General features: G+C 46.0%; 1 protein-coding gene across 12 annotated transcripts in view; it reads right to left on the reverse strand.

Annotated features, from left to right (window-relative positions):
* Positions 1-17937, reverse strand: part of TDRD6 (tudor domain containing 6) — a 115810-nt gene that overhangs the window by 58510 nt on the left and 39363 nt on the right. For 2 of the 12 annotated variants that reach the window (XM_075598514.1, XM_075598511.1), the window contains 5 exons: positions 15829-15894; positions 15100-15210; positions 4591-4686; positions 1872-1982; positions 1646-1759 (listed from right to left, as the gene is read on the reverse strand). The exons of 6 other annotated variants lie outside the window; for them this stretch is intronic. In XM_075598514.1, coding sequence (XP_075454629.1) covers positions 1646-1759; positions 1872-1982; positions 4591-4686; positions 15100-15210; positions 15829-15894 — 498 coding nt within the window. The remainder of the gene's footprint in view (positions 1-1645; positions 1760-1871; positions 1983-4590; positions 4687-15099; positions 15211-15828; positions 15895-17937) is intronic. 4 more of the 12 variants (XM_075598519.1, XM_075598517.1, XM_075598515.1 and 1 more) reach the window with 4 other exon arrangements.

Raw genomic sequence — 17937 nt, forward strand, 5'->3', positions numbered from 1 at the left:
CTCTGTACTATCACCTAGAATTGGCCTTACAAGTTTCTGAATGCCTCTCTGGAATATCATCCTGGATGGCCATCCACCGACTGAAACTTAACATGGCAAAAACAGAGCTCCTTATACTTCCTCCCAAACCTGGCCCTACTACCTCCTTCCACATTGCTATTGGAAATACGATCATTCACCCAGTAGCCCAAGCACGCTGCCTAGGGGTCACACTTGATTCCTCTCTCTCATTCTCCTCTCATATTCAAAACGTTTCTAAAACTTGTCGCTTTTTCCTCCGCAATATCACAAAGATACGCCCTTTCCTCTGTTACTCAACTGCTAAAACTCTGACTCAGGCCCTCATTCTCTCACGTCTCGATTACTGCAATCTCCTGCTGTCCGGCCTTCCTGCCTCTCACCTGTCTCCCCTACAATCTATCCTAAACGCTGCTGCCAGAATCACTGTACTCTTTCCTAAATCTGTCTCCGCATCTCTCCTCCTGAAATCCCTCTCCTTGTTTCCGATTAAATCCCGTATCTCACACTCAATTCTCCTGCTCACTTTTAAAGCTTTACATTCTTCTGCCCCTCCTTACATCTCAGCCCTAATTTCTCGCTATGCACCGTCCCGACTCTTGCGTTCTTCTCAAGAATGTCTTCTTTCTAACCCCTTTGTATCTAAAGCTCTCTCCCGCCTTAAACCTTTCTCACTTTCTGCCCCACACCTCTGGAATGCCCTTCCCCTCAATACCCGACTAGCCCCCTCGCTATCCACCTTTAAGACTCACCTTAAGACACATCTGCTTAAAGAAGCATATGAATAGTACTGGATAATCATGGACACATGATACATAAAGCTTGGCCCCCTGCAGACGCACTTACTAGAATTCCCTTCTACTGTCTCTGTACGTTCTCCCTACCTACCAATTAGATTGTAAGCTCCTCGGAGCAGGGACACCTTCCTTAATGTTACTTTTACAGTATGTCTGAAGCACTTATTCCCATGATCTGTTATTTATATTATTTGTTATTTATATGATATGTATTACTACTGTGAAGCGCTATGTACATTTATGGCGCTATATAAATAAAGACATACAATACAATACATTTATGGAAAACAAATACAGAAATCCTGCGCTCCTCTCCAATTGCCTTGCAATTTATTAGTGAAATTCTACATGACAAAGGAGTCATTTTGTTGTATGTTTAGATCAAAAAAATGATTAAGCGTGTTAACCCCATCAAGGTAAACTCCATTTCAGCAGATACCTTTTCTTATTGTCCTATGGACTAAACTTCGTGAAATATGTGAATGTACCTAAATGGTTAAATGAATGAAGCATAATGTTATCTGTGGCCAATGCAATTAGAAACTGGCAGATGCCAGTAACGAGCTTCCTTTAGCTTTATGAAGGAAAATAGAGTGCACAAGTCTTGTTATTTCCCCCGCCTGTTCAGTGGAGAGCGGCGTTTAGACTGACACCCAGATGTTTTCTCCCTTTTTGCCAATTGGTTAGCAGGCTTTAATTTTTTTTTTTGATCAAAAGATGCAACAAATGGCTCCTTTGTTATAACCCTTGGGAACAAACAAGCAATGTGAATTGATGCTTTGAATGTCCCCCCAAAACGTCTCATCTAAACAGCTCAATCTAAACAATACCTCGCTCTGCCGTTTTTTCCGAGCTCAGTGCTTCATTCGCGAGCGGCGTTTTTTGATTGAACTGAAGAACCACGTTTTCCACAGCAAAATCTGAGGTCTTCCCACAAACTATTTCTAGAAGGACAGTTAACAAAATATCTGTTGGTGGCCCTTGAGGACTGGAGTTAGCCACTCCTGGCTTAGGGTATTTCTGCTGTAGAGGAAATGCACTGTGTATAAGGCTTACCTTGCTTCTCTGGGTTCTCCAGAATATCAGCTTCTAGCTCCCAAGCATCACTCCTGCAGACATCCTCACTGTAGTCCACCAATATTGTACACTTCATAAACACAGATGAACCTGCAAGTGAAGTCATGTGCACAACTAAGTGTGTTATGTATCTGAATAAAGTGACCCACAGAAGCAAACCCATAACAGATGGAAGAGAAAAGGGAAAAGCGCACTGAGGATCAGTTGGAATATATTTTGTATTTAAAAAGTCCTCTGGAAGGACAGCATATTAATTTAAAAAATAGCAAAAACTTACAGAAGTGCACAATAAAGTGGTGTACGCAGATAGGGAGATGAAAAGACGTTGTGCGCAGCAAGTCAGTTGGTCCTGACCACGAACACGGCAAGTCAGATGCAACTCCAAACCTCTCTCAACCGGTCTGTGAGGCCACCAATGGGTACGCAATCAGCAACCTCACGTGGCCTACGCATTCCACACTTCATCAGGGGTTACATCTAGAGGTTACAATCATGTGTTTTACTACTGTAGCCCCTTGGATCCAATCGAAATGCATCACATCGAAATTGTACCAATAAGTTAAAAGCGACTCAAATGGCAACTAAAAATATGCCTACATAAAACAAACGTATGTGAATGACCAATGGAATATAACAATCATACAATTAAATGAAAGGGGAATGTAGGAAACGGGGAAGGAAGGGGGGATGGGGGAAATGGAACAAATGGGTGTAGGGAAAACATATAATATTAGCAATTACTATAGTGTATTATATAAATAATGAAATCGATCAAGCAGAATTGTTGCTTGAAATTAATAGTGCAATTCTGTAATAAAGACATTACAATAGGTGTAGAGTAAATTAGTGCATAAATGTGCAAGATACATGAAAGATGAATCCTCAACTTCCAAAGTAGTTAAATTAATAAACTACCTTATGTGTAAATTAGAATATCAAATAATTTTTTTTTAACATTTTCATCCCGCATCTCATGATCTATTTACACCACCTTATTGTACACTTATGTACGTTTTGTTTGTATTTTTGTTATTGTTTTAATAGGCTGTCCTTCCAGCTGACTTTTTAAATGCAAAGTATATTCCAGCTAATCCTCAGTGCGTGTTTTGCTTTTTCTAGTCTATGTTTGTTTGTGAGACCTCCTTTGGGAGCTCTCACATAGGAATCACTGGAGTACTCCTGCTGACGGCTGCAAGGGGATTTCAGATACACATTTGTTACAGTACGAGCGCGGATCCTATATCTATTTTCATAGTAGATGGATATTTGATGGATAAAAAAAACATTCTGGGTAGAAGCAAAACGAGTCATGCCCAGAAGCTGAATGCAAACTTAAAATCACTTTCACATCTTGGAAATCATCAGCGCAATTAAACAGCAAAAAGGTTGGGAAGTTGGAACATTATAGAAAGATTATCTGATCAGAACAGTACAATTGTGGGACAACTTATTGAAGAAACTAGTAATTACTAAATCCCTCCCCGATCTCACACAACACTCAATATAAGCAGCTGTTTAACTATGGAAGTCCAAAGATATTGCAGAGACGTTTGTAGGATTCACCAACACTGTACGGAGAACACAAATTTGAAGCAACAATATCACCCACAAAGTCCAAGTATACCAACAAAGGGGTTTCTCCTGCAGGAACAAATGTTTTTTTGTTGATGAAAAGAACCCATTTCCAAAATGGCTACGAGACAACGTTACTGCCTCACTGACTAGCAGGATCAATTTTTTTTGCATCATGGGATATAGATGTGGCGCTATTCTAGTTTCCCCGTGCGGCACTTGGAGCGGGTGGAGCACAGCCCAAGTGCAGCCAAGAGCGATCACGGCCCAGAAAACGGAAGTTCCCAGAAGTATTAACGCAGCAGGGATCCCCGACTCTGAATGGGACGCGCGTAGTGTTAATCCTACCGGGCCGCACCAGTCTGTAAGAGCTGCGCAGAGATAAGAGAGAAGCGGTCCCTCACTCTGTCTCCCCACACAGCTCTTCCAGCAGATCTCATTATTTGTATTATTATTATGAGCACATAGTATTGAAGCAGGGTATCTCTGGAGCTGAACTGCGTTGATTTCAGGTCCAGGGACCCCCTGCTTCCCGAGGTACAGGCCTTTATATGGGGTGCTGGTATCTCCTACAAGTTTGAATCTCCCGCGTCACAGCCCACGTGACCGGGACATATAAACAACTCCAGATGCTGGCACCCTATATGGAGGCATGTACCTCGGGAAGCAGTGGGTCCCTGGACCTGAAATCAATGCGGTTCAGCTCCATAGACCCCCTGTTTCAATCCTATGTACTAAAAATAAAAATATACTAAAAGCAAAGCTTCATTACCTTAGTGGCTAACTGCTGAGGTAATGAAGGGACTAACCACCCTCCCCAGGGGCAACTACCTCCATCAACAACCCCCCCCACCACCACTACTACCAACAAACACCACCCCCACCACAAACAGTAATGAGCAATAGCCCTATTAGCCAGATATGGCTAATAGCACTTTTACCCATTGAGAAGCTTAACAAAATACACATTACAAACTACAATAAAATACAGTATCCATTAAAATGAAATCAAACAATAGCCATATAATTCATTGATTGTCACGATGTCTGCTCTCAACGGGGGCACAGATACCCACATTGGCATTGGCATTGAAGTATCAATATAGTAAATAAAAGTAGCACTTACCCCTGCCAGGATGAAGGCCATTCTCGTCATCCTCCTCCTCAGTGGCACCAACATCTAGTAAAGGTGGTATGGTAATTAAGGGGTCAACACCTTCCACTAAAATAAATAAACACACAAAATAAAAAAATCAATCATAAAAAAATAAATCCAAAAAACAGAAAAAAATCATCCATGCCCGATGGCACAAAAATAAATTAAGGTTGATACAAATAAGTCCAGGATCCTCCGTCGCTTGGAGAGAATTCACCGGTCAGTAGATCTTCTTTTCTTCTTTCTGGGACGTGTTGACACCTCCTCCACTTCCTGCCAAATGAGACGTGATAGGCCTTATAGAAGTTTGGTAGGGAAGCCATTCTCTGCCAAAATAGATGCCCAATGACCAATTGATCACCAATCCGATTGGTGGCTGTACCATATGTCTGTCAAAAGTGACGTCACAGGCCTTATGTAAGGCCTGTCACGTCTCATTTGATAGCAAGTGGAGGTGTCAACACCTCCCAGAAAGAAGAAAAGAAGTTCTATTCACCCGTGACTTCTCTCCAAGCAACAAAGGATTCTGAACTTCTGCGCATCAACCTTGATTTATTTTTGTGCCAATCGGGCATGGATTGTTTTTTCTGTTTTTGGGTTTGTTTAATTTTAATGCAAGCTGAGGATCATTGCTTCGTGGGTCAAGTGAGGATAATTGCTTCGTAGGTCAAGAGGTTATCGGTGCCGCAGTTGGATGAGGAGGATGAGTCTTCAGCCCGGAATTTATTAACTATGATGTCCATTGATTGCCAATGTAGTTATCTGTGCCCCCATTGAGGGTATAGGTAACCACAGTCACAACCTCTTCATTACATTAGCGGTTAGCCACTAAGGTAATGAAGCTTTGCTTTTAGTTTATTTTTAGTATATAAGATTGAAGCAGGGAGTCTCTTGAGCTGAACCGCATTGATTTCAGGTACAGGGACCCCTTGCTTTACGATGCACAGGCCTCCCATATAGGGTGCCGGTATCTGGGGCTGTTTAAAAGTCCCGGTCACGTAAGCCATGACGCGGGAGATTTAAACTTGCAGGAGATACTGCCACCTCATATGGAGGCCTGTACCTCGGGAAGCAGGGGATCCTATGTGCTAAAAATAAAAATAGTGCCATCTGCTGTATGAGCTGTGCGGGGAGACACAGAGAGAGGGTCTGCTTCTCTCTGATCTCTCTGTGCAGCTCTTAGACTGGTGGCGGCCTGGTAGGATTAACGCATTAGTCCCATTAAGAAGCATGCTGCATTTACCCATCACTGCTGCATTTACCCTCGAAGGCAGCCAGCCAGCATTACTGGGCTTTTGGGCACAGGGGACCGCAAATCGGTCCGCATTCGGGCTCTGTTCATCAGCAGTTTCCTCGCGCCCAAAGGGAACTTAAATAGCACTGCATCTAAGTCAAATTTGGTAAGAAATAGCTTCCGAAGCTGGGGAGTTCACCAGTATAAGATTTATGCAGTCCAGCACAAGGAGAACACCCAGGACAAAGTGTTTGGACTGACGCTCCAAAAAGTTAAATTGCGAAAGTAAAGGGGTGTAACTCCTTTAACATGTCACTGCTATTAGGACATTTTTCTCCTAGGAGGGATTGCCTCTTTAAAAGTGGTCAACTCAAATAACGAATATAGAAGCGGACAACGAAATGCCCTTAATGCAACCTCCCTAAAGCTAACCTCAAACACTGTCTCTGGACATACAAAGAAATTAATGAGTTATGGACACAGGTCCAGCAATATATTAAGGAAGTTACGAAAGTTAGCTGGGTAAGACACCCCCTTCCCATGATATTTGCCAATACTGAACCTTGGATAATTAAGATCAACCAAAATAGGGGAGCTATGATAATCAATCGAAAGGGCGGGAGTCACAGAAAAGCTATGAAACAAGGTTTTGAGTTAAATGGTCAAGATCTACTAGATCAAGACTGGTTCCAAGTTTGAGAATAAAAAATAAATAAAAATGGGTATAGCAAATATGTATTGCAACATGTGATATTAAGCCGAAGAAATTAGGTAAAATGTGGAGAACCCTGATATACAAAGTAATAAAGGACAAGCTCCGAAGTTTTCTAAACAGTTGCTCTAGAGAGAAAAAGAGGACAAATATATGTGACAATACTGTAGTATATTATATGATGTTCCATGTACATGTAAATGTAATATGATGAAATGTATTTGTAAACACCCTAATATAAAGATACTTTATAAAAAAAAGTGGTCTACAGTACTTCATATCTATGGCTAACTAAAAGATTGTGAATTACTCACGTTTTACATTGGAGAAAGCAAATAGAAAGCAAAATGTATCCATACATACATATATATGTTAACTATATACATATTTAGTATATGTATGTACATGTCGAAACACAGACAGGTCATGTATTCTGTGTATACACACACACTTTTAGTGTAAATGAAATAATACATTCTAATTCTTATCGTGCCCAGTGTTCTCTACGCTCACTGATCATAGACGAACGATGGGGAAGCCTGTGGGGATATGGCCCTGTAAGGGGTGTTCCCGTGACATCAAACGGGGTTTCCTGTGGCATCCAAAAAGCAAAACTGCAATTTGATGTTTGTAGTACCCTGTTCTGTTGCATGTTGGGCCCCGTAACACTCTGTCACGCTGTTCTGCCGCAGACCAGACTAACCCCCAATACTGAGGTGGAAAGTGAGTAACCACGCACCCGCAGTAGTGAGAGCGTGCTTGGAGTGTGGATTGGTTGTATGGACAAGGTCAGGGGTACCAGGGTAGGTAAAGTACTTGCCAGATCCGGGCGTAGAGAAGGTGCCGTAGTAAGGTCCGAAGCCAGAGGTCGAGGATAACAGAATTCCGGGAAGTGGAGGTCCAGGTGCCGAGTTCAAGGGATCCGAGAGGTAAGCGTGGTCGAGTGGAAGCCGGGGTCATAGAGCCAGAGAGGGGAGGAAGACAAGCCGATTCGGTAACGAAGCTGGAACTGAGAGAGAGAGCTGGGCACAGTGAGTAACAGCACAAGGCAGGCGAACTATGCAGAGCGAGGTTGGAGAGGCAACACAGGGGTTATAAAGTGAGGAGGACCAATGGGAGGAAGGGGCAGAGCAGAGGCGCGCCCAGGAGCCCTATGTGATAGGGCAGGAGTTAATGGCCTGGTTTGTTGCCGGAGGATGGTGGGAGGAGCTGAGCCTGAGACCGGAGATGGCCGGGGGGCGGAGTTATCCAGCCGGTTCAGTGCATAAATTAAGTTGCGCGGCACGCGCCCTGTAAGCGGAGCGACCACGAGTCCAGCGTCGGTGGCGTGCGTGCACACCACGGGGGGGCGGAGGAGCGGACCGAGGCGCAGAGCAGGAACGGAGGAGACCGCAGCCAGCGGTACAGGTAAGGAAGGGCAGCGCCGAGGGCGGCGTGTGCCCCGAGTTCTGACAGTACCCCCCCTCGAGGATCGGCCTCAGGACGATCCATCCAAGGCTTGTGGGGGAATTTGAGATGGAAGCGTCTAAGCAACACTGGAGCATGAATCTGATCCAAAGGGACCCAGGTATGTTCTTCCGGACCATACCCCTTCCAATGAATCAGGAACTGTAAACGACCTCTGGAAAAACGAGAATCCAGGATGGCTTGGACCTCGAATTCAGGTTGTCCCTGTATGGAGATGGGTTTAGGTCTTGGGTCTTCGGACGGGAAGTGAGTGCTCTTGATGTAGGGTTTGAGCAAGGAAACATGGAAAGCCGTGGAAATTCTCATGGTCGGAGGAAATTGTAACCGGTAAGTGACTGGGTTAATGCGCTCGAGAACCTCGAAGGGTCCCAGGAATTTTGGGGACAGTTTCGGGGTGGGAGTCTTCAGGTGGATGTTCTTGGCAGAGAGCCACACCTTGCTCCCTGGCTTGTATTCAGGTGCCTCCTGACGATGCCGATCGGGTTGACGTTTGTACCTCTGGAAAGCGTCAGCGAGTGCCGATTGAATCCTCCTCCAGGAGTGTTGAAGGACGGATATCCGTGTATCGGCAGCTGGTACCCCTGAATGACTACTGGAGATGGGAAGACGAGCGGGGTGGAAACCATAATTGCAAAAAATGGAGATTCTTGGGTAGATTCATTCTTGTGTGAATTGATCGCAGATTCTGCCCAGGGTAGTAAATCCGACCAATCGTCGAGGGCCTCAGATACAAAACAACGTAGATATTGTTCAAGATTTTGGTTCATCCTCTCAGTCTGCCCGTTGGTTTGAGGGTGGTAGCCGGAGGAGAAGGAGAGGGTGATACCGACTGATTTAGAGAAGGAGCGCCAGCATTTGGAAATAAATTGAGAACCCCTGTTGGACACAATGGACATGGGAATACCGTGGAGTCTAAAGACTTCTTTGGAGAAAATGTCCGCCAGAACTGGAGAAGGAAGGGCCTTGAGCGGGATGAAGTGTGCCTGTTTCGTGAAGCGATCCACGACGACGAGTATGGTGGTCATACCCTTAGAGGGTGGAAGTTCAACAATGAAATCCATGGAGATGTGTGTCCGTGGACGTTCGGGGATGGGTAAGGGAAGCAGTAGACCCGGAGGTTTGTGCTGAGCGGTCTTATTTTGGGCGCAAGTCGAGCAGGCACTGGTGAACTCCTGAACCTCACTACCCATCTTGGGCCACCAGAAAGTCCTTCCAACGAGATGCAGGGTTTTCTTAAAACCGGGGTGACCCGCAGTCCTTGAGGAATGGCCCCATTCCAGAATCTTCTGCCTGAATTGTGGCGGTGCGTACAAAGTACCCTCCTGAACCTCTACGTCTGTGGGAATCTGAGTTTGAGCTTTGATGATTTCGTTCAGAATATCAAAAGAATTAGCAGAAATGATAAATTTGGCCGGTAGAATGGTTTCAGGGATCTCTTCCGACCTCTCCTCTGGGGAGAATTGCCGAGACAAGGCATCGACCTTAACATTCTTGGTCCCAGGTATATAGGATAGAACATAATTGAACCTTGAGAAGAATAGTGCCCACCGGGCCTGCCGCGACCCCAAACGGCGAGCTCCCTCAATATTTAACAAGTTTTTATGGTCCGTAAGGATGGAAATGGGTACCCTCGTACCTTCGAGAAGGTGTCTCCATTCTAGAAGGGCCATCTTGATGGCCAAAAGCTCTCGGTTACCGACATCATAGTTTCTCTCGGCCGGAGAATTTTTTTTTAGAAAAAAATCCGCAAGGATGCAATTTATCTTGAGGTCCTGTTCTTTGGGAGAGTACTGCACCGGCTCCTGACTCCGAAGCGTCCACCTCGAATATAAAGGGGAAAGAAGTGTCAGGATGGCGAAGGATAGGTGGGGAAACGAAGGTGCGTTTGAGGGTCTCGAAAGCAGTGGTAGCCTCGGGCGGCCAAGTGGAGGGGTCCGCTCCTTTCTTTGTGAGGTCAGTGATGGGGGCTACAATGGAGGAAAAATCCTGAATGAACTTTATGTAATAATTGGCGAATCCGAGGAAGCGTTGGATGGCCTTCAATGTATTGGGCTGGGGCCAATCCAGTATGGCCTTTAGTTTCTCCGGATCCATGCTGAAGCCTTTGTCAGAGATAATGTAACCAAGGAAGGCTGTGGACCTCTGGTGGAACAGACATTTCTCAAGTTTGGCATAGAGATGATTGAGACGAAGGCGGGTAAGCACGAGCCTGGTGTGTATTACATGTTCTTGAAGGGTCTTGGAAAAGATCAGTATGTCGTCCAAGTAGATGATCACAAAACATTAAGTATGTCCCGGAAGACCTCGTTCATAAAGTCCTGGAAGACAGCTGGGGAATTGCAAAGGCCGAAGGGCATAACCAGGTACTCATAGTGCCCGCTGCGTGTGTTAAATGCGGTCTTCCACTCGTTCCCCTCCCGAATGCGGATGAGGTTGTAAGCCCCTCTCAGATCAAGCTTGGAAAAAATGGTGGATCCTTGTAGTCTGTCAAACAGCTCTGAGATAAGTGGGAGCGGGTATCGATTTTTAACTGTAATGCGGTTAAGACCTCTGTAATCAATACAAGGTCTAAGCGTGCCGTCCTTTTTTTTCACGAAGAAGAACTCCGCGCCGTCGGGGGAGGTAGAGTGCCGTATAAAACCTTTCTGCAGATTCTCCTGAATGTAGTCCGCCATGGCGGTGGTCTCAGGAACGGATAGGGGATAAGTCTTGGATTTGGGCAAGATCGCCCCAGGAACCAGCTCGATCAGACAGTCGTATGGGCGATACGGAGGTAAGAGATCGGAGTAGGTCTTGCTGAAAACATCCCAGAAGTCCGTGTATGCTTCCGGAAGAGTAGAGGGAAGAGGAGGAGGTATTTTCAGGCCGGCAAGAAGGGTAGCGGGAATGTCTTGTTCCGGGAAAGCTTGCCACTGGATAGGAACCCGGTCCGTCCAATCAATACGCGGGTTGTTCTTCTGGAGCCAGGGCAGGCCGAGGATCACTTGGACCATGGGGGAGTGGAAAACATCAAACGAGAGGCGTTCGCTATGGCCGTCCTTCGTGGACAAGGTAAGTAGAGGAGTCTCCAGCGAGATGAAAGCCGGCTGTAGAGGGCGTCCGTTGATGGCCTCCAAGCCTATGGGTGACTTCTTCTGGATCATGGGAATGTTATTCAAGGTGGCGAACCTCTGGTCAATGAAATTCCCTCCGGATCCCGATTCGAGGAAGGCCGAGGTGGAAACCAGGAAATCCGTACCCTCCAGGGTAATCGGTAACATAATCCTTTTAGGGGATTCTTCCTTGGAAAGGGGGCGAGAAGTGATCGTACCCAGGGAGAGCCCCACATTACTCACTGGGTATCTTCGTTTCCCGGCCTCAGCGGACAAGCGCGTACCTGATGCTCTGGGGACCCACAGTAAAAGAAAAGACCCTCATTCCTACGACGAATCCTCTCCGCACCCCGAAGTTGCTGACTGCCAATCTGCATAGGTTCGGAAGTGTCAGGAGGTGGTAGGATCGCCGGAGGGCTCCTGAAAGACATGGGAGGAACCGGGAAGGATACAGGAGTAACTAACCGGGGATGCTGGCGTTCGTGTCGTCTCTGTTGCAGGTGCTGGTCAACCCGTATGCAAAGAGAAATCAACTCCTCCAGGGACTCTGGTTGGACGTGAGTTCGTCCTTCACCAGTTCAGACAACCCCTGCCAGAATACAGCAATCAGAGCCTCCTCGTTCCACCAGATCTCCGTCGCGATAGTCTGAAATTCTAAAGCGTATTTCGCTACGGACCTACGACCCTGGACCAGGTACATGAGAGCAGAAGCTGCAGTATCCGAGCGAGACGGAGTATCGAACACCTGTTGGAACTCCCTCTTGAAGCGGGGTAATCTGTGGTAAGCTCAGGCCGTATGTCCCAGATGGGAAAGGCCCAGGCCAGGGCACTTCCTGTCAAAAGAGAAAAAATATAGCCCACCTTGGAGCGGTCAGAGGTGAAGTGACTAGGGGTCAGTTCAAATTGGATCTCACACTGGGTCAGGAACCCACGACAAGCCTGGGGGTCTCCGGAGTATGACTTGGGTGCAGGAATTTTAGGTTCCGAGGCGGTAGCCCCTTCACGAATGGGCGGGGTGAGGCGCGGAGTGCGTGGTACTCTGGTGGGTATCTCCTGGAGTGTAAGATTTGAGAGTTGCTGCGTGAGGGTGGCTACTTGGTCTCCAAGAGTCTGACAATGTTGTGCCAGTGCCGTCGGTATTTGGTTCATGTCCAGGGGGGTGTCTGCGTCGGTTGGGCTCTACATAATGTCACGCTGTTCTGCCGCAGACCAGACTAACCCCCAATACTGAGGTGGAAAGTGAGTAACCACGCACCCGCAGTAGTGAGAGCGTGCCTGGAGTGTGGATTGGTTGTATGGACAAGTTCAGGGGTACCAGGGTAGGTAAAGTACTTTCCAGATCCGGGCGTAGAGAAGGTGCCGAAGTAAGGTCCGAAGCCAGAGGTCGAGGATAACAGAATTCCGGGAAGTGGAGGTCCAGGTGCCGAGTTCAAGGGATCCGAGAGGTAAGGTTGGTCAAGTGGAAGCCGGGGTCATAGAGCCAGAGAGGGGAGGAAGACAAGCCGATTCGGTAACGAAGCTGGAACTGAGAGAGCTGGGCACAGTGAGTAACAGGACAAGGCAGACAAACTATGCAGAGTGAGGTTGGAGAGGCAACACAGGGGTTATAAAGTGAGGAGGACCAATGGGAGGAAGGGGCAGAGCAGAGGCGCGCCCAGGAGCCCTTTGTGATATGGCAGGAGTTAATGGCCTGGTTTGTTGCCGGAGGATGGTGGGAGGAGCTGAGCCTGAGAGCGGAGATGGCCGGGGGGCGGAGTTATCCGGCCGGTGCAGTGCATAAACTAAGTTGCGCGACACGCGCCCTGTAAGTGGAGCGACCACGAGTCCGGCGTCGGTGGCGTGCGTGCACGCCGCGGGGGGGTGGGGGGGTGATGTGGCAGAGGAGCGGACCAAGGCGCCGAGCAGGGACGGAGGAGACCGTAGCCAGTGGTACAGGTAAGGAAGGGCAGCGCCGAGGGCGGCGTGTGCCCCGAGTCCTGACACACTCAATCTTGGGAACGTCAGCACTCATGGGGAATACATCTCCATTTTCTACGAGTAAAATAAATAAATAAAAGCACATAGAAACAAAAGACAAGATATACTTGAGTGGAAAAATAATTCCCATAAATATTCTATTGTCATTAAAAAAAACAACATTAAAAAGGACATTATATGTCTTCCCCCAGACAAGACTATTTGGATTCAACCAAAAAAAGTCTCCATCGGTTATGTATTAAATTGCAAACTAATGTACAGTATTTCCTAATTTGCACTCTCAAATTCAAAAGCCAAAAATTAAGAAACATATAAGCATCCTGTACCACAGTATTATAAAACACAGCCGTGACAGTTTATGATTGAAAGATTAAGGAAGAAGTGACAAACTGTTCTGTTGTTTGTAGAAGTCCTATAACTTTCTTTTGACAGATTTGTAAAATATATACAGCTCAATCCCGTTATAACGCGATCCGTTACAACGCGAATCCGCTTATAGCGCGATGCAAGCGTGGCTCCCAATTTTCATATTTATGAATACTTAAATACTTTATTGTACAATGTATACAATTGTACATTATTTCGATCTGCTTATAGCGCTATGTGATTCTTTGGACCCCAAGCACAGCGTTATAAAGAGGTTGAACTGTATATATAATTTATTAGTATATATTTAAACCAAATATTTTTAAAATCCAAATAAAAGCCATTAAATAATATTTTTAGCACTGGTTTTAACAGGATTTTGTCTGTGCTATTTTATGCGACGGTTTTGCAGCTGGGTGACATACATAATGCACAGACTTATTCATAGCAGTGACTAGGATTCGCAGTGCATACACATACCTTATGACACAGTCTCTGAAATGTGTTACTGTCCTTTTTCCTCTATTAACTCTTTGGGTGCCCAAGGTCGTAGCTACTACGTCATGGTCTGGCACTCCAGGGGCCCCATGATGTAGTTAACAAGTCCTAATCTAATTGCTCGTTTTTGTAGGGGGGATCCCGTTCTGCGCTCCTGTGAAGTGGATCTTACAGTAAGAGGAACGGAAGAAGATTCCTCTTCAGTCACCAGTGACTGAGCGATCACGTGATACTTTCTCGTTTTCTAAGAGCAGACACATGACACGACCAGGAAAAAAAAAGGAGATTCTCCGGCGCGTGGTTCCACTCGTGATTCCAGGACACATGAAATAAGAAATAAAGCAAAAACCCCAATGAGAAGTGGTCAGAGTAAAACAAACTATAACTTGTGTTAATTCATGTAAGAAAATACACTCACATCAAGAAGCGGCTCTTTTGAAGGGATGGGAAAAAGTTCCTGATGATGCCTGTTGTGGTTGCTGCCCAATCTGATTCACTGGGTTTGCTGTGATCAGTGAAGGCTCCGTCCCAGCAACGATCTGATCATCAGGAGCTTTTTCCCATCCCTTCAAAAGAGCCACTTCTTGATGTGAGTGTATTTTCTTACATGAATTAACACAAGTTATATTTTGTTTTACTCTGACCACTTCTCATTGGGGTTTTTGCTTTATTTCTTATTTCATGTGTCCTGGAAACACGAGTGGAAACCACGCGCCGGAGAATCTCCTTTTTTTCCTTGACTGAAATTGTTTAGAGGACGGTGAATCACCTCTAAGAACTCTGGCAGCAGGACTTTACTGTGTGTGGGACTGAATACCTATTGTTACATCATTATATGGTTGGCGCTACTATAACCCCCTTTCTTATACATGACACGACCCGGCCTTGGGTGCCATTTGTGGCACCAGAGGCCTGGTCGTGTAATAATGGGCCTGCTCTTGGGGAGATCACATGACACAGAAGTGCCGGGGGTTCGCTGGTGTGGTCAGACCACCTGCCCTCTGAAGGTGAAACTTACTTTATACATACATGTTTAGCTCCATCACGCATGATGTTAACTATATACATATTTAGCATATGTATGTACATGTCAAAACACAGACAGGTCATGTATTTTGTTTCTCTATACTCACCAGCAGTATCTTGCTCAGACTCTCCCTGTAAATCACAGGTTAGACTTTCGTGCATATCCACAGAACCCAAAGGAACTGTCTGACAAGATAACATGTCACTGAATTGTACATCTGTAACCCAATAATAGACAAAGTCTGGAACCGTGGTTAAAACAAAAAAAAATCAGGGGTGGGAGAGAGGTGAGGCAGTGAGTCCGGCGCCGCCGAGGAGCGGCAGCTGCTTGTGCTGTGCCAGGGAGGGGGACGGTGGGGAGAGGTGAGGCGGTGACTTTGTGCTGTGGGGGGGAAGAGGTCAGGCGGTGAGGCGGTGAGCTTGCCGGTGCCGAGGAGCGGTGGCTGCGGCGGCTGTTTGTGCTGTGACCGGGGGGTGGGTGTGGGTGGAGAGGTCAGGCGGTGAGGCCGACAGCGCCGAGGAGCAGTGGCTGCAGCGGCTGCTTTTGGTCGGACGGGGGGTGTTGGTGTGGGGGGAGAGGTGAGGCAGTGAGGCCAGGGTCGCCGAGGAGTGTGGGTAACGTTGAGTAGCAAAGTTGTTCTCCTAGCAAGTCGGCTTCCAAGTTAGATGGTCCTGCCAAGTGAGGTTCCAATTCCAAGTGAGGGCAAGAGGTGCACGCAATGTGAGGGGGGGGGGGGGGGTTCCCACAAGGAAAGGGCCGAGAGATCCTGTTACAGGCTATATAAAGGAGGCTAAATGGCCCTGATATTGTAAGCGAGAGTCTGTGAGCGGCTCACCTGGAGCACGTGGCACCTCCAGAATTTCTTCCGGGATGCAGAAAGTATTTGGATCCATAATTACATCTATATAGAAATTAAAACAGAAGGAACAATATTTAAACATAGAAATGCCCACTTGACTCGAGTAGGAAACAATTTTTTTTTTGAGCAAAGAAATTAACTATTGTGGACAAAAAACATCTTTGCATGAATTACACAACACAGCCCTCTAACTACAGCTAACTTCAATAATAACTCATAATATGCAGACAGCTGCAGTGTTGGTAGCACGCACCGAAGTGCCCAATTATAAGGGAGTATGGATTTTTCAACTTACCTTTATAAAAAACAAAAATGTCTTACAATCGGGCCCTTACAGTGTGTGATATTTACGTGTATATATATGTGTCTAGAGGTATCTGTACCGTGTTAGCCGAGCTTTAGAATCAAAAATGAATAGACGATACCGTTCTGTGGCTAACGAAATGCTTTTATTTGTGCGAGCTTTCGAGATACACGGATCTCTTCTTCCGGCGATGTTACAATGAATAAAGCAAGCAAGGGTTTTACTTAAAAACAGTGTCTCTTGGAATGTTAACTGTGCTTATCCCTCCCCCGTGTGTAGCTGCGATTTATGACTAGGTGTTAAATAGTCCCTGAATGTTAGTGATGTAAGAATGTGTGTGTGTGTGTATATGTATATGTATGATAATATAAATGAATGAAGAGCCCACAGTGTATACAGCACTTTACAAAAAGTGTGTGTGGAGTGGGAGTGTATATCAATGGTGTGGGTAGGTGTGGAAATGTGAAAGAGAGACGGTTGCATGAATACAAATTTATGCAACTGTTCGGGACACTTAGCGGTGGCCTAAACCGAGACCGAAGTTTTATGAGTCATTACTGATACAAGTGAACTCTCTTCCCATGAGTGCTAAAGGCCATGTCTATACCTAGTGCGCTATATGTATGCACACACAGCTACACTGGCGACACACTTTATTCGAGCTCGGCTAGTCCCACGAATTCGGGTATACCCGGGTGTATTGAGGTTTGTGACTGTTTTCTGCCCGAGTGCATTGAGGTATTTTCCAAGCAGGGATTGAAGCATTTTATTCCCGCTGGCTGCAATACTGCACAGTATATATATATATACTGCATTACAATTCATGAATTTATGCCATCTGGTAGACACGCGAAGCATTGCAGCCTATTAAATCCTAATCATTATCATTTAACAGATCAGCCGCCCGTCAGCCAGGCATGAACCCAGGCTGGGAAGGCAAACGCAACGGGGCTTGTCAGAGGTGAGGAGCGGCGCATTCCAGATATCTGCCAGGTACAAACTGGGTATTTGCTCGAATAAAGTGTGTCGGTGCAGTATATCTTAGGGCTGATATATACAGCATGCGGCCGTGCGTGCCTATGCGAACGCACGTGCACGTGCCGCATGCTTTTCGTGAGTATACTGTGTTGAGTGTATACAGTGTTGAGTGTGTTTATGTGTGTTTATATGTGTGTGTATGTGTATGTATATGGTGTGTGTGTGTGTGTGTGTGTGTGTGTGTGTGTGTGTGTGTGTGTGTGTGTGTGTGTGTGTGTGTGTGTGTGTGTGTGTGTGTGTGTGTGTATTTTATTATTTATTTTTAAAAAAAAATATTGGTAAAAATAAAAAAATTATTAGACTTGTACAGACACACAAATACATACACACACACACACACATATATATATATATACATACATACACATGAATGCATACATATACACACACACACACACATACATTCAGAGCCGGTAGCGGCGCAAAAAGATGAATTTCTTCATCTTCACCGCTGTCTGTCGGCTCCCCTCTCCCTACTGTGCGCGCGCGGCCCTTGTATATAAAGGCTGACTAACGACAGCCAACTAATATTCCCCGCGCGCGCCCGGCACTATAGAACGTGCCTAACACATACATATACTCTATGTCAGGGTTTCTCAAACTTTTTTTTCCGTGACCCGGTTATTTTTTAACTTCTTTTTCGTGACCCACTAAAAAATTTATCGCCTATACTGGCCTATAGGGCCTACACAGACACACATACAGTCACTGATATATACACACACACACACACACACACACAG

The sequence above is a fragment of the Ascaphus truei genome, chromosome 4 (genome assembly GCF_040206685.1).
Source record: "Ascaphus truei isolate aAscTru1 chromosome 4, aAscTru1.hap1, whole genome shotgun sequence".
NCBI classification, from domain to species: Eukaryota; Metazoa; Chordata; class Amphibia; order Anura; family Ascaphidae; genus Ascaphus; species Ascaphus truei.